This window comes from Gadus morhua, chromosome 8 (assembly GCF_902167405.1).
Source record: "Gadus morhua chromosome 8, gadMor3.0, whole genome shotgun sequence".
NCBI classification, from domain to species: Eukaryota; Metazoa; Chordata; class Actinopteri; order Gadiformes; family Gadidae; genus Gadus; species Gadus morhua.
In genome coordinates this window covers 8841743-8856486 of record NC_044055.1, presented here as the reverse complement: position 1 = coordinate 8856486, position 14744 = coordinate 8841743, and the positions used below count along the sequence as shown (strand labels likewise).

The window sequence follows — 14744 nt, the reverse complement described above, 5'->3', positions numbered from 1 at the left end:
GCTCAGCTACGACAGGGACAGCATACATCTTGGCCCGTTCTGTTTCTACCGCCACGCTGATTTTCTGCCATTAGGTTGTGTTATCCAGGGTCTCGCTTGTATAAATTACCAAATTATTGCTAGAGGTATCTTTCCGACAAGCATGGATATGTATGGGAGCGCTTCATGTGTGTGTGTGTGTGTGTGTGTATGCTGTAGCACACATTATCTGTGTGTGTGTCGGCAGAGGACATCTGAATGCTATTAGTATTCGGGGCACACACACAAACACACACGCGCACAGACACTCACACACACTGCAAATCACAGATCAGTGAAGGCAGGCAGGAACAGGGAGAGCAGGCAGAAAACAAAAGCAATAGGAGAGAGAGAGCGAGAGAGAGAGAATCTGACATGATTTACAATGAGATCATTAACCTTGAGAAACGGCCTGCCCTCTACTCAATAAACACAGTCTGTCAGACGGACACACACTCTGCAACCACACACACACACGCACGCATACACGCACAAACCAGGAGGTATAACATAAGGCTCTGTTATATATTTTTATTCATTGATTTATTTCGTTTTTATTCATTTATTCATGGTCTTCAAATCCACCCTATTACAAATCCTACAAAGTATTTGGTCAGAAATCATTGTACTACATAACATCCAGAGAAAACATCTGCAAAATACAGATGATAAATCAATTCCTACAATCACACCTACAGACACACTGGTAGAAAAGAAAACTAAAAAGAAAAGCATGCATCAACTGGCACAGAGGTAACATAGAAACAGATTCAAAATAGCCCTCCGAAAGGCGCACCCTGTAAAATAGTTATGTGATAATGCCTTTGAATAGAAATGTATATGTCCTTCTCATATAATATACAAATATCTGATTATTTTGGCTATTTGGCAAAGAAAAGAGGTGTAGGAAATGTGACACTATATTCCTCCAGTAATCATGTCAGTTGAAAATTTAGGAAACCAAAGGAAATTTGTTGGAAACTGTATCAGAATTTGATAAATCGTCACAGCACGGGAAAAAGTTCATAGTGTGATCGTCCAAAAAGTTTAAAACTACTCAGGGGTTTATTGTGTCCTGATCTTTAGATAGAAAAATGTTTTGGGCTGTTAATACTTTGATAAAAGCACATGTGTACTTCATAAAATAAAGATACCTTCATAAAACCTTGACATAATGCTTTTCCTATGTTTAGTGTTCTTCTTCATCAAACATACATATTATATTAGCATCACTAGTATAATCTCCTTGTTTATCATTACTTAGTGTTGAGCTATTGTAAGGGAACACCTATTGTCATGTGTCTAAAAAAGTTAATTCTGATAAACACTATCTCATAAAATATGATCTCAATTCTCAGCATTGACGTTGGAAATGGTAAACAAAAAATATAGTCCGAAGCACTGTACTTCTGAGTGGATGTGAACCTTAAAACACCAAAACACATTCTCTCTTCCTGACCTTTGTTTCTCAGCCATCCTCTGGCCTGCATTGAAATTAAAGCCACTGTGATATATAAATAGAATCCACGCACACAGTACATTACAGGGCCAGCCGTGGTCCTAAGACATCGCTCTGTTCACAAAACGAGAAGACGGCAGGTGTGAAACTTGATTTGAGTAAGTGACGTGGAGAGTCTTGGACAGAGCAAGCGGTGAAATCAGCTCAACGATGTCTCCTTCTACCCCGGCACAGCCCTTCGCGTGCAGCCTCTCAAACAGCGACATAGTCTGCTCCAATATTTAATATATTTTTCCACATGAATATTTAAATATTATAAATATTTTGTTACGCTTTTACAGTGACTGACGGTGCACACAATTCTCTCTCTATTGATAAATGTCATGTGCTACGGATTTTTCTACAAGTTATGCAGAATTATCATCTATTATTTCCCTGTTCTCAAAAGGTGACTTTGGCTTTGCACTTAACACTTTAGGAGCAAGCACTTGCTTGAGAGAGGAATCTTTCAAGCGGGCTTTACCAGCTGTTATGTGTTCGGTTGCCAGAATCAGAGGCATTGCAAACAAATAGTCCATCGCCCTTTGCTACTGCAGAAACAGACCTGCTTCTAGTCGGCAGACTTGATTCTCTAAGCTAACCAACAGAGGCACACACTTTTCACACATGGATCTACTGGATATGGTTTGGGTGATTTGGGAAATCGACAGAAAAAGAGAAATTGTTCTCTCTCTCTCTCTCTCTCTCTCTCTCTCTCTCTCTCTCTCTCTCTCTCTCTCTCTCTCTCTCTCTCTCTCTCTCTCTCTCTCTCTCTCTCTCTCTCTCTCTCTCTCTCTCTCTCTCTCTCTCTCTCTCTCTCTCTCTCTCTCTCTCTCTCTCCCCCCTCCTCTTCTTTTTCGCCTTCTCACGGGCAGTCGCTTCCATCGTAGACCACAGGCTTGGCCACACTCAGGCGATACAGCACTTTCTTGGATATGAACCTGATTGATGAAAGCGGGAACAAACAGGAGATGAAACACAACAAACACGCAGTCAAAAGGCTTCCTGGCACTGCACAGCCAGCCTGTGTAGAAAAGACATGTCGTGACTGAAGTGTGCTGGGTAAGTGGGTGGGGAATGGTGAATCACTAACTCGCGACAGCTTTTCCAAGTTACCAGCATCATGAGACTATTGACATGAAATCCTGGCATCCTCGATCAAAGTGACAGTGAGGAGGTTCTGCCAAGCCTTCTTGGATGATGAAATGGTACACAGAGTGCATGTATATACAGCTTTGGTTTGCCCCTTTGAAAAATGAGGTTCATTGTTCCACTTTCACAAACTGCGGGGTTGGCGGTGTCCCCAAGCGAAAGCACCAGGGCCCCTTGCTCGAGAAAAAATGTCCAGGTTTCAACCGGCGACCTTTCAGATGACTTCATCGGCGCCACCGAGGTCTGCAGCCTATGTTTCTATTCTATGACGTGTGAGGAAAACAAAAATGAACTAGTAACTAAGCTTAAGGGATCCTTTAGTGGCCGTTTTGAATGCTTACGCTCTATGGACTGCTGACGGGAGTATACTACTAAACACGGAAAAAAAAATCCCAGTATACCTGGGATTCTGTTCCCTGCATGGATTCATGTGATTTTAGTGGATTAAGTTCACTCTGAATGCCACCTTTGTCCTGAAACAGGACTGCAAGACTTACCCCACACGCCATTCAGGCTATACCGTTCACCGAAGACATTCTTTTTTTGGACACTGGAGCTAAGTCTTTTCAACTGTGGTCAATAGAGGCGAGACAAAAATCATTATTTTCCATTTAGAATTGAAATTGGGCTCCAATCATGTATGGTTAACTGTAATTACAACAGCTACAACAATTTAATCACCCAGCCAGTACACAATACGCACGCCCACGCCTGCATATTGGAGTGTCTGTCAGGCATAATCCGGTGCAATTAAATAAATATATTCTACTTTCTCCTGGCGTAAACCTTTTCCTGAATGCATTTACATTGCCACTGTTTTCTCTGCTTCGTCACACTGGGACATCAGGATGAATCAACATGGTACCTGGTGTTGCAGATTCATGTTGAAATCATTGGAAAGGAGACATTTGAATATTCACTCTATAGGACAGAGCCGTGTAGCGACTTTTTTGTTTCACATATTTTCTGTTCATGCGCTCGTTGAAAAGATTGATGCTGTGTTTCACCTAGATTATTTCTGGTTTTAAATATCCTAATTTTGCGTTAATCATTTATTAACCTGTAAAATAACCCCCCAAAAGAAAACAGGGATATTCTTTGGTGATATTCTGGCGGGCTTTGTCGACAAAAATAAAAGTGCAAGCCGCGGAACTGCCAACGGTGCAAACGGAAAACCCAGGGAACCTGAGGAACGGTGTGTGTGTGTGTGTGTGTGTGTGTGTGTACAAGTTTGCGAGTGCGTGCGTGTATGTCTATGTCTCTGTTTGCGTGTGCGTGTGCGTGTGTGTGTGTGTGTACAAGTGCATGCATGTACGTCTATGTGCGTGTGCGTGTGTGTGTACAAGTGCGTGCATGTACGTCTATGCGAATGTGTGCGTGTGTGTGTGTGCATGCGTGTGCGGGCGTGCGGGCGTCTATGTCTGTGTGTCTGTGTGTGTATGCCTGAGGGGGACTGACCTGGAGAAGGAGTTGTCGAACACCAGGGTGTACTCCCCGGGGAGGCGGACCTTCAGCTCCCCCTGGATGGTCTCCTTGTGGGAGTTGCAGCGGGTCAGGGGGATCAGGACCTGGGTTGGGGGGGGGGGGGGGGGGGGGGGAGGGGAGAGCCTTACCTTCTGTGTGTGTGAGATGACCCACGCTATGGGTTCTAGCGGTTTAAGCGGTTAACCCCCGGACGAAAAGTTCTGGAGTTCAAAACCCAATGCCGCCAGTCTAAATGTAGGCGTCCGCTCCACTCACTTAATACATTAAAAAGATGTCTCACTAGTCCCGCACATGGGGTAGAAGCATCTACTAAACTAAACTAAACTAAATGACAAAAACAATGTACAAAATATATGAACAGACGAAAGCAAATCCTTCCAAACAAAACTCGCATGAAGATAAAATATGTGGGGACGTTTTTTTTGCTCCATAATGGTGTCATCCAAAACGGTACGATGAAATATCAAAACAGCAATGCCAACCCAATGAACTCCTGAATCATCACCCAACCCCCCCATACCCCCCCCATAACCCACCTTGGCGTCCTCCGGGGGTGTGAGGGGGTCCTCGCGGTACACCACGCTGAAGGAGATGCTCTTGGGCTCGGAGGTGAACACCCAGGTGACGGTGGGCCCGTCCTGGGGCCCCACGGGGCCCACCGTGATGGGGACCACGCTGTAGCAGCTGGAGCGGACGAACAGCTCCCGGGACGCGTCCCCGAAGCCCTCGATGTCCTCCAGGGTGTAGGGGGCCGAGAGCCTGCAGGCAGGGGGTTGGAGAGCTCTTGGTTCAGAAGGGATCTGATGGGTTGGTAGCGGAGGGGCAGGTAAGACGAGGCCCCGCCCCTTGTGGGAGGGGAGGCCGCACTTGGGTTCAGCGCTGAGCTCCCGGCCAAACCCCGCTTGGATCCCAAAGACCATTGGCCTCCGTCCTATTGAGCGTTGCAAACCTTTTAAGCTAATGTCTTCCACATTTGTGTACGTTACGTTTGCATTAAGCGGTTGGTATAACAAAGAAATAAATAAAATGAATGGTTTCCACAAGGCCATCAATGTCATCCAAAAAAGGGGCCGGCGACAGTTGCTAAGCAACAGCTGCAGAATCCCTGATACAATGGACGAGGCCGGTCCTGAACCACTCCTCGTCGACCTCGGGCCGACCTTGGTCGAGCGTCAAAGAATCAGAGATCATTTTGTCGATCAAAAGAAAAAAGAGCCAAAAAAATAATGGATGCCTAAAAGAAGCAGGTGGAAGCTGTGTGCCTCAGCGGTGTTGTGCGCCTCCCACCCAAACACGCGTCTCAATTAAACACCCCAGCCGGAGGTGAGGGGGACGGCGGCTGCGTGGGACGGGTTCGCGGCGAGACACTCACGTGAGTTCCCCGGCCTTGAGCAGACAGATTTCGGCGTCTTGCACTGCAGGGGCCATGGCCTCCTCGGGCTCCTCCGTCAGGGGCTCCACCACCACGGCGGCGGCGGGGGGGGGGTCTTCAGCACCGGCACCGCTCCTACTGAGAGCCGGAGGGGACACAGGAAGCCGCTTAAACGAACACACTGCCATTTTGGAATCTGCTCCCTGTGCAAGGCGGGGCGGTCTGTGTGTGGGGTCGGGTGGGGGGGTGGGGGGATGGTTGTTAGACGTTTATCTTGAATCAGTGACGGTGAAAGAGCATTCGCTGCACCTGAGGTCGATGCAAGCAACACGATGCGTTTTTTTGGCACAATATTGAACATGGCAAGGGGAGATGTGTGTGTTTAATGTGCGATTGTCAAAAACATCGACGCAGACGGCGAGAAGAAAGAGCAACTTCAAACTGAGGCAGAGAACAATTATGACAAAGCCTGCACTCAATACAGGAGTCAATACAGGGAACTACAACTTCAAGTGCTTCCAAAAAAACAACTGGATACGAGTGGATAGCTGTGGAAGCATTATGTTTCCTGTAATCAACTGCTCCTGCAATCTAAGCTACTCAAACATGATCTCTTTAAAATTTCATTATGTTCCCTTTGTTATGTGTTGGAATGATTCAATGGTCTTGATTCATGCAGGTCTGGATTGAGTACTGGAGAATGGATATAAACATATTTTTTCTGAATCCCTCTCTTGATCTTTGCTCTCTTTATACTAGAAGGAACATTAAGAGGTTAGGGTTATGACTAAATAAAGACTCATCACCTGTTTGGACCAACGGACGCGCGAAGCACCGAGAGAATCTGTTGTTGCTGTGGTTCTCTACAGACAGGGAAAGCATCAAAACATGTGCATGTGTGCGTGTGCGAGATGAGTGTGTGTGTGAGATGAGTGCATGTGCTGTTTACTTACAGCTGTGCTGCCCCCTCCTGGCCGTGTCCGGGAGAGCAGGCGGTGGAGAAGGAGAGTGAGTCGCTGTCGTACACGCCGCTCACTTCCTCCTCTGTGATGATGTCAAAGACGCCGTCGTCCCCTCCTGTTGGATCACACACACACACACACACACACACACACACACACACACACACACACACACACACACACACACACACACACACACACACACACACACACACACACACACACACACACGATTCCTTTTCTGCAGCACTTCATGGAGGAAATTTCAGTAAGGAAAACTTAATAATAAAGAGGTGACCATTCAGATATAAGGCTGCTCTCAGACATTCTGCATCGCTTTCAACAATTTATCCTCCTGAACATCAACTTTTCTCCTCTCATATTATTCATGCTGAGTCAACACACACATTCCTCTTCTGTTGTCTTCTATGCCTTTGTTTGTGGAACTGTCTGTGCATGTGTGTGCTTTTGTGGAGTTAAAAAAAGACCAAGTGCTGAAGTAAAAATACCTTCCCCTGCCGGAGGCATTGTCGAAATTATAGAGGGGTAAGGGCACGGGTTCTAAATAATGACGGGGATTGCGTAACCCACTTTCCCACGTTCTGACTCTGAACCTGCACCTCCTGCCCCGTGTGAGCGCATGTAACGCTGTGGATCTGTGCACAGCGTCGTTAGCATAACACCCCTCTTTCCCCCCCCCCCCTCACCTGCTGCCGCCCGGTCGCCCGGCTGTGGCAGGGCGCCGAAGGGGGCGTCGGGTGCGTTGGCGTCCTGCTCCTGCGGGTGGCGCTCCACCACCGCGCTGTGCTGGTCGTAGCAGTGCCGGCAGCAGCGCTCCCTGTTGCCTGCTGCGCCGCCGCCGCCGCCGCCGCCGCCGGCCTGCAGGGTGCTCACGGTGTTGCTGCAGCAGTAGTAGCAGAAGGGACGCCCACACAGCCTGCAAGGAAAAGGGACGCGCGTTACGGCGGTATCGGCTGGCCGCGACCCCTGAGGGACGCCGAAGCGTGGGACGGGGACGGGGGACGGGGGGCGCCCCCCCGTCCCCCCCCCATCTGCGATGCCCCGCAGGCTGCTGTTGTTGTTGTTCCTTGTTTCCTGTGAGCGTTCGTGTCGTCCCCAGACGCCGTTTCTCTGCTCCCTTCTTTTTCTCACAGATCGGCGCCCAGGTTGGAAACAGTGACGCGAGTTCTGATCCAACTGGAGTGTTGCCCCCCCCCCACCCCGCACCAAATCTAAACATCCCCCCGACGCACTCACACCCCATTAATCTCTGAGAACAACGTCGTTGTCTTTGTGCCTAAAATAACTGTCAATTGTTTCTGAATTGACTGTAAATTGTTTCTAAAATAACTATAAAGTCAAACTTTTTCCTTGAATAACCGTTAAATGTTTCTGAAACAACTGTAAATTGTTTGTTAAATAACTGTTAATTGTTTGTAAAATAACTGTAAATTGTTTGCAACAGGAGCAAACTGTCCTGGATTAGCTCGGACAGTGTGACGCGAGAAAGGCATGTGATAGAGGGCCAATGGGTCACGGCCCGGAGTGTGTGTGTGTGTGTGCACGTGCACGTGCATGTGCGGGCCTGACCTGCAGGTGTACTTGCGGAGCCACCAGCTGAACTGGCTGTGGCAGTCCAGGCAGTGATTGACGTCGCGCTCCGTCTCCTCCTCTCGCAGCTTCTGCTCAAACTCCAGGGCGTCCGACTTCTGCCACAGTTCATCTTTGTCCCTGCAGAGGGCGGTGTTGACCACGGAACGGATACAGAAGGGGTTTTCATCGTTGGAAAGTGGTTTTCAATGCGAGGACGAATGGTCCGGGAACGGGGTAACCATGATGGACTTCCTCAGACTCGGAGGACTGAATATCTTTGATACTCACACAATATGGAAGAACACACAGGCTTACCTTGAGCTATAAGCACTGTAGAGTGCTGTGTCACTATATGTTACATAGTAGTTATCTTATCTTTACATTCAAGAGCACAAGTGTGTTTTCGACCGGTTCCAGCCGTCACCGTAACAACACATAGCTCACATTGGCTGTGGGTGGCTGTGAGTGACAAGAGGCGGGTCCCGTGTGTGATGGTGTACCTGATCAGCTCTATCAGTCGCTCCTCCAGGTTGATCTTGGTGCGGTATAGGTCGTCCAGCTCGGCGGCCATCTTCACGTCTCTGCTCTGTTGTTCCTGATTGGCTCTTCTGAGTCTGTCGCTCATCTCCTCGCAGGACTTCTCCGCCATTGCCAAGCCCTCTGCCGTCCTACACAAATTCAGCGGGTACATTATAGTGTGCACCCATATAACAGTTTTTGTGTTGCGAAGCGGGCACTGAGAGCTATATAGACATGTCACTGATATGATGCGGTTTTAACTTCAATAAGACTTACAGAACTAGCACTGATTCTATGGGCGCACAACATGTATAAGACATGACGTGAGGCAGCCCTTTAATGTCGATGCAATCTATAGAACCCATCACCTCAATAATTTCCCCTTCATTTGGTTCAGCTCCTCATCCCTCTGCTGAACGAGGAGCTGAGATTGAGACATCTGCGCGCTTTTCCCTTCAATCTGCTCGCTGTATCGCCGATTCTCCGCCTGTAATCGGTGCACCAAAGCAAACCATTTTCCTTCCGCACATCAAACACCCGTGTTCGGCAATGCGTCGAAAGGGTTTACCTTACATATTTTTTTACATGCAATTAATATAGGATCCTTGTGAGGCATACGACGCGCCCTTGGTTGCGCGCGTTCAGGAGAACATCTCTGAGAACGGATCGGTAATGAGGCTGGCCTTCTCACCTCCAGCTGTTTGACCTCGCTCTCCAGAAGCACCGCCTTCTCGCGCTCGACCCCCAGCTTGGACCTCAACTCCTGAAGCTCCTCATTCACACCCTAAATGAGGAGACCGGAGAAACCCACCTTTGTCATCTTGCCAGGTGTTATACGCTCGCACGTAGCAATTAACTTATTACCGTGGACGCAGGGATCCTGAACGACCTGCTAATGCTCATGCTTATGATCTATTTATGTTTTTGTCGCACGTGCGGTGGACTTTGCCGAGCAGAATCGGTGCTCACCTGCGGCAGGTCGGCTTGGCTCATGGTCTGGCAGCTCTCCTGCTGGGTCTCCGTCTCCTGCGGGGCCTCCTCCTCCTCCTCCGGGGGCCCGCTCCGCCCCCCCGTTCCCTGCTCCTCGCCGAGCCGCTCGGAGAGCCGCCGGTTCTCCCGGCTCAGCTGCTCCATCCGGGCGCTGAGCCTCTGCGTCTCCCGCGACGCCTCCTCCTCCAGCTCCCGCAGCTTGGCCGACAGCGCCTCCCAGCGCAGGCGGGCCTCCTCCTTCTCGGCGCTGAGCGTGCACACGTGCACGCCCAGCTCCGCCGTCTCCGTGTTGGCCCGGTGTAGGGCCTCGGCCGCCTCGGCGCTCTCCAGGCACGCCGCCTCGTAGCGCAGCTTGAGGCCGCGGAGCTCCTCGCGGGAGGCCGCCGCCTCCGCCGCCAGGTCGTCCCTCACCCGGGCCTCGCCGTCGCGCTGGCGGCCCAGGGTGTCCTCGCGCTCCCGGGAGTGGAGGATCTCGTCCACGTGCCGGCGGTTCAGCTCCTCCACCTGGGCCTTGAGCTGCTCCACCAGCATGCGGAGGTCCTCCCGGGAGGCCTCCGTCACCTCCTGGAGCGCCTGCACCTTCATCCGCTCGGCGGCGCCGGCCAGCAGCTGGGCCCGCAGCTCCACCACCTCGTCCTGGAGCGTGGTCACCTCCCTGAGGTTCAGCTCCAGCTGGGCCTCCGCCAGCAGGTGTCTCTTGCCGGCGTCCGGGTGGGAGGCGTGGTGGTGCGCGTTGTGGAGCTTCTGCGCCTTCTCCGGTTTCTCCGCGGTGCTCTTCTCGCCGTCCGTCTTCCTGCCGTCGCTCCGCGTCACCTCGGCCCTGGACTGCGGGAAATCGCACGGGAGCGGCTGACCTCCGAGCTGGGTCTCCTTTGTGGCGATCGCGTCGAGGTACCCTTGAGTGGAGGCCAACTGCTTCTTCAAGGACAATTGAGTCTCCATAATCTCCTTGTTGTCGCGCTCCAGCCTCTTCAAGGTGGCGTCAGACGCTTCGCTCTGGAGGAGAGCCTTGTGGACCACTTCCTCCAAACGCTGATTGGCCTCTAAGAGTTTGGTTTCTCTCTCCTCGATGCTCAGCATGGCGGCCTCCTCCTGCACCTTTAGAGGGTTCTGGGAGGCCGTTAAAGACGCCAGTTGATCCCGCATGGCCGCCCTGCTCTCAGACAGTTCTCGGTTGCTCGCCTCACTCCGTTTCACAGTTTGCAGCAGCTTCGCGTTTATCTCCATGAGACTGGCGCACTGGGATTTGTAGTCCTCCAGAATCTTGGACTGATCGATGGGAAAAACATCGTTCCCAGCGTTCAAGTGTTTTTTCTCCACGTCTAGCTTCTCCACCACGGCTTCCAGGTACTTCACTCGCTCCGAGCTATGGGCCAACTCCTGTTCTCGGTCCTTCAGCTTCTCTCTCAAGTCCAGCAGCTGGCTGTCCAGGAACTCATTCTGGCTGTTACTGCTCCTCCACGTCACGTCTCGTCGTTCCTCCCGCAGCCTCTTCTTCAGCTCCTCCGCCTGCCTCTCCCGGTGCTCCAGCGAGGCCTGCAGGTCTTGCAGCTGGGACCGCAGGTTCCCCGCCTCCTTCTCCTTCAGCGTCAGCGCCCCCTCGATCCGACCCACGACCCCCTGGAGGTCCTCCAGCCGCTTGAGCACCTGCTCCTGCTCCCCGCGGGCCGCGGCCTTCACCTTGGCCAGCTTCTCCTCGCTCGACCTCCGCGTCTCTTCCTCCCTGAGCTTCAGCTTGTGGATCACCTGCTGGGCCCGCTTGGCCCAGTCGTCGGCCTCCCTCCGAGCCGCCAGCCTCTCCTCTTCGGCCGCCTTCAGCTGGTCTATGAGCTCCTGGATCTTTAAGGCCGAGTCGCAGTAGCTGGCGGTCTGCTGTCCCTTCTCGCTGAGCGCCCCGTCCAGCTTGCCCAAGAGCTCCACGTTCTTGTTCTCCGCCGTGCTCAGTCGCTCTTGAAGCGCGCTGTTGCCGGCGTTGCTGGTGAGCTGGAGGTAGCTTGCGTTCTCCTGAGTGGACTCCTCCGGGGTCGCGTTGGGCTCAGAGGACGGGGCTCGCTCTGAACCCCTCCGGCGCTCCGCCAGCTGGCCGCGGAGGTTCTCCACCAGCGCCCGCAGCTCGACGGCCTCTCGGTCGGACGCCTGGACCTGCGCGAGCAGGGCCTGCTGCCGGAGCTCCGAGCGGTTGAGCTCCAGCCGCAGCGCGTCCGCCGCAGAGGAGGAGGGCTCTCCCAGCTCACCCAGGTCACCCAGTAGGCTGTGGCCCATCTCCAAGTTGGGGGGGAACTCCACCACCTTCAGGACAGCATAGAGCAACCATGGGTCTCCGCATTGGTCTCTGTTTGCGTGTGTATACATTGTGCGTGTGTTCACTGTATGAGTGTGTTCCCTCAGTGTGCATTTATACTGTATATATATTATATATACATAAAAAAAGAGAGTCAGAGAGAGAGAGAGAGTGTCAGAGAGAGAGTGTCAGAGAGAGAGAGAGAGAGAGAGAGAGAGAGAGAGAGAGAGAGAGAGAGTCAGATAGTGAGAGCGAGGGAGATGCACATGTGCGTATACCTGCGAGTGTGAATAGTTGCTGGCCAGGCTGTTGATGCTGGAGCATCGACTGGGGGGTTTCCACAGGTATGCTGGTGAATTAACTCCTAATGTTCTCCTACGACACAAAAGCAAAATCTGTTACTACATTGTATCATAACCTGTTAGGCATAGCCTATAATAAATCACGATATTGTAGGATTAGGTCTACGATTTACAGAAATGAAAACAATTAGAAATCCATATAAAAATTACTAATAATAATTAACGGAACACTAATAATAAAAAGTAATAATCATTACAAGATGCTGTGAGATCTTCGCTATATTCTCCTTCATGAAATATATTTGCTTATTGAGCAACATGAAAGCATGGGTTCTTTCCAGAATGCATCATCTTGATAATGTCACCTCTGCGTCACAGAGACGACGATTAGAGTGAGCACGATTACAACATGATAATCTAGCGTTTATATTAGCGCTGAAGTAAATGGAGTCCTTTTTCTAGGAAAGGTTCCCTTTCTTTACCTTCCTAGTTATTTTTTGGAAACCTAAATCTTTGACTGTACACTGAACATAAATCATCCCGGACCAAATGACCATATATGGTATCATCAATTATCATATTTTGATTTTTTTCAAACAGCACTTTTGAACAGAATCCTCCCTAACTGAAGCTGGAGAAGCAACAACATTAGAAATATAAACAATACAAGCAATACAACAGGTGTGGGATTGTTTTTTTCTTACTTCTGGTAATCTCACAACCACATGCTATCACTAGCAGTCTCGCTCACATGACGAGAGGTTCATGTGTGTGGGGGTGCGTGTGTGTGCACTTTTTTTTATAAAAACAAGAAGTGATGACAGGTGAAGGTGCATATTGCTGCCCACAGTGTTTTTCCCCTCACAAAACCGATAACATAGTGGCACTGTTAAAAGCTAATGGGGAAATGAATAGTTTTTTCAGGAGGTGATAACATGAGGAATAAAGACACACATGCACACATGCGAACACGCACTCACACACCCGCCACCCAACACGCTCGGAAAAAAGGAAGATGAAATTAACAACTTCAGTTGTGAATTGCAGACTTATCAGATAATTAAGTGTGATATCAGGTTGTTAAAACACCCATCACTGGGGCCATTTTAATTTTAGATTAGCTTTCACAGCAGCTCTTATGATGTCTCATTTCAATCCATTTACAAATCTTCTCCAACTGCTGGTGGTCGGGCCGTCACCCATGGGTTCCAAACCAAACTCGTTTCACAAATACATCATTTATGCATAATTCTATTGGTTTCTCTGTTACTTTTTTTGTCAGTAATTTGGCAAGTAATTCAAGTATATTTAGGGCGCAGCTCCGTAGTATCGGAGAGACAGTCATTCAGCCTTCATCTGCTCATTACAGAGAAGGTGAATGCTAGTGTTGGTTACCTGGCGAAAGTTGGCCAATCAGCATCCAGATCGTGGCCCCTGGATGCCACATCAAAGAGGACCTGGTTGAGCTCGTAGAGGTGGTTGATAATGTCTGCAGTAAGGTGGGACTTGAGGAAGGGGCTTCGGGCGTAATACCACTCACTGTGGGGGGACAACACAACCGAAAATATATATACACACAATACAATTTGATTTCATACACAGTAAACATAGCAGTGAATGCACAAAAATGAAAGCCGTATCGAATGGAAACAAACATGTCCACAGCAACCCAATACGACATAGTTTAAGACAGTCTTTCCCAGAGACTGGGTCACGACCCACATGAGGGTCGTGGGAGATTGCAATTGGGTCACCAAATGAATTTAATTAAAAAAAGAATTAGAAAATACTTCTTTTTTTTTATACATTAGCATTTAAAAAAACTTTCAACAAGAAGCATATGTTTGATTGTATTGAATGTTTGTATTGTTCTGATAATTTTACTTATAAGATTGAATCTAGGTGAAAGGCTAATGTACATTGTGTTTGTTTTACTGATGAGAGGAAATAAAAACAATGAGATAGCCAAAGCAAGTTGATGTTAACTCTGCCAAAACCCATTTATTTGGTCTCATTTATAAAGTATTTAATATGTGTATTATGTTTTCAATAGCAATCCCTTCGAAATTGCTGGTTTAAGTTCATACAGTATGTATGGGAGGCAGTATAAACTTTCAGAAATGTTGATTTATGCACAAATCTTTTCACGATTTTATAGATAAGGCCTATTGTGAATTGGGTCGCAATGGTTTGTACATTTAAAAAAAAGAGACTTTCGCTTTTCTGCATGTTCTTGTTTAATGGGAGAAGTGAGAAGGTGCCTCAAATGGAGGAAGAGAAACAACATATTCAATCCAGGAAGTAAACCCTGGTATACCACATCATCCTTTCTGTTTAACCAAGCCCTTTGACCACCTGACAATTTCTGATTCAACCAGAAGGATGACATTAACACATTCTGTATCTATAATGACGTCAATAGTATTGATAGTACATAAAAAGAATTGGCGAGTTTGTTAAGACCGCAGGTTAATGGTTGACACCTTGGTATCTTAGTTTGTGCTATCCAAGACTCAATACTCATGAGAAAGACATTTAAGTAAAAAATATATATATTATTCGCCTTTTAGTC

The 14744-nt window shown here is 49.1% G+C and overlaps 1 protein-coding gene across 4 annotated transcripts in view; it reads right to left on the bottom strand.

Annotated features, from left to right (window-relative positions):
* Window positions 1–534: 534 nt before the first annotated feature.
* LOC115549502 (FYVE and coiled-coil domain-containing protein 1) overlaps window positions 535–14744 on the bottom strand; it is a 141943-nt gene continuing 127733 nt past the window's right edge. For 2 of the 4 annotated variants that reach the window (XM_030364747.1, XM_030364749.1), the window contains 11 exons: window positions 9569–11701; window positions 9291–9383; window positions 8968–9086; window positions 8581–8748; window positions 8078–8218; window positions 7195–7424; window positions 6479–6602; window positions 5526–5663; window positions 4690–4912; window positions 4127–4236; window positions 535–2457 (listed from right to left, as the gene is read on the bottom strand). In XM_030364747.1, the coding sequence (XP_030220607.1) occupies window positions 2382–2457; window positions 4127–4236; window positions 4690–4912; window positions 5526–5663; window positions 6479–6602; window positions 7195–7424; window positions 8078–8218; window positions 8581–8748; window positions 8968–9086; window positions 9291–9383; window positions 9569–11701 (3555 nt within the window). In that variant the 3' untranslated portion in view covers window positions 535–2381. Of the gene's footprint in view, window positions 2458–4126; window positions 4237–4689; window positions 4913–5525; window positions 5664–6478; window positions 6603–7194; window positions 7425–8077; window positions 8219–8580; window positions 8749–8967; window positions 9087–9290; window positions 9384–9568; window positions 11879–12148; window positions 12246–13567; window positions 13712–14744 lie in introns of all 4 variants that reach the window. The other 2 variants (XM_030364750.1, XM_030364748.1) reach the window with 2 other exon arrangements.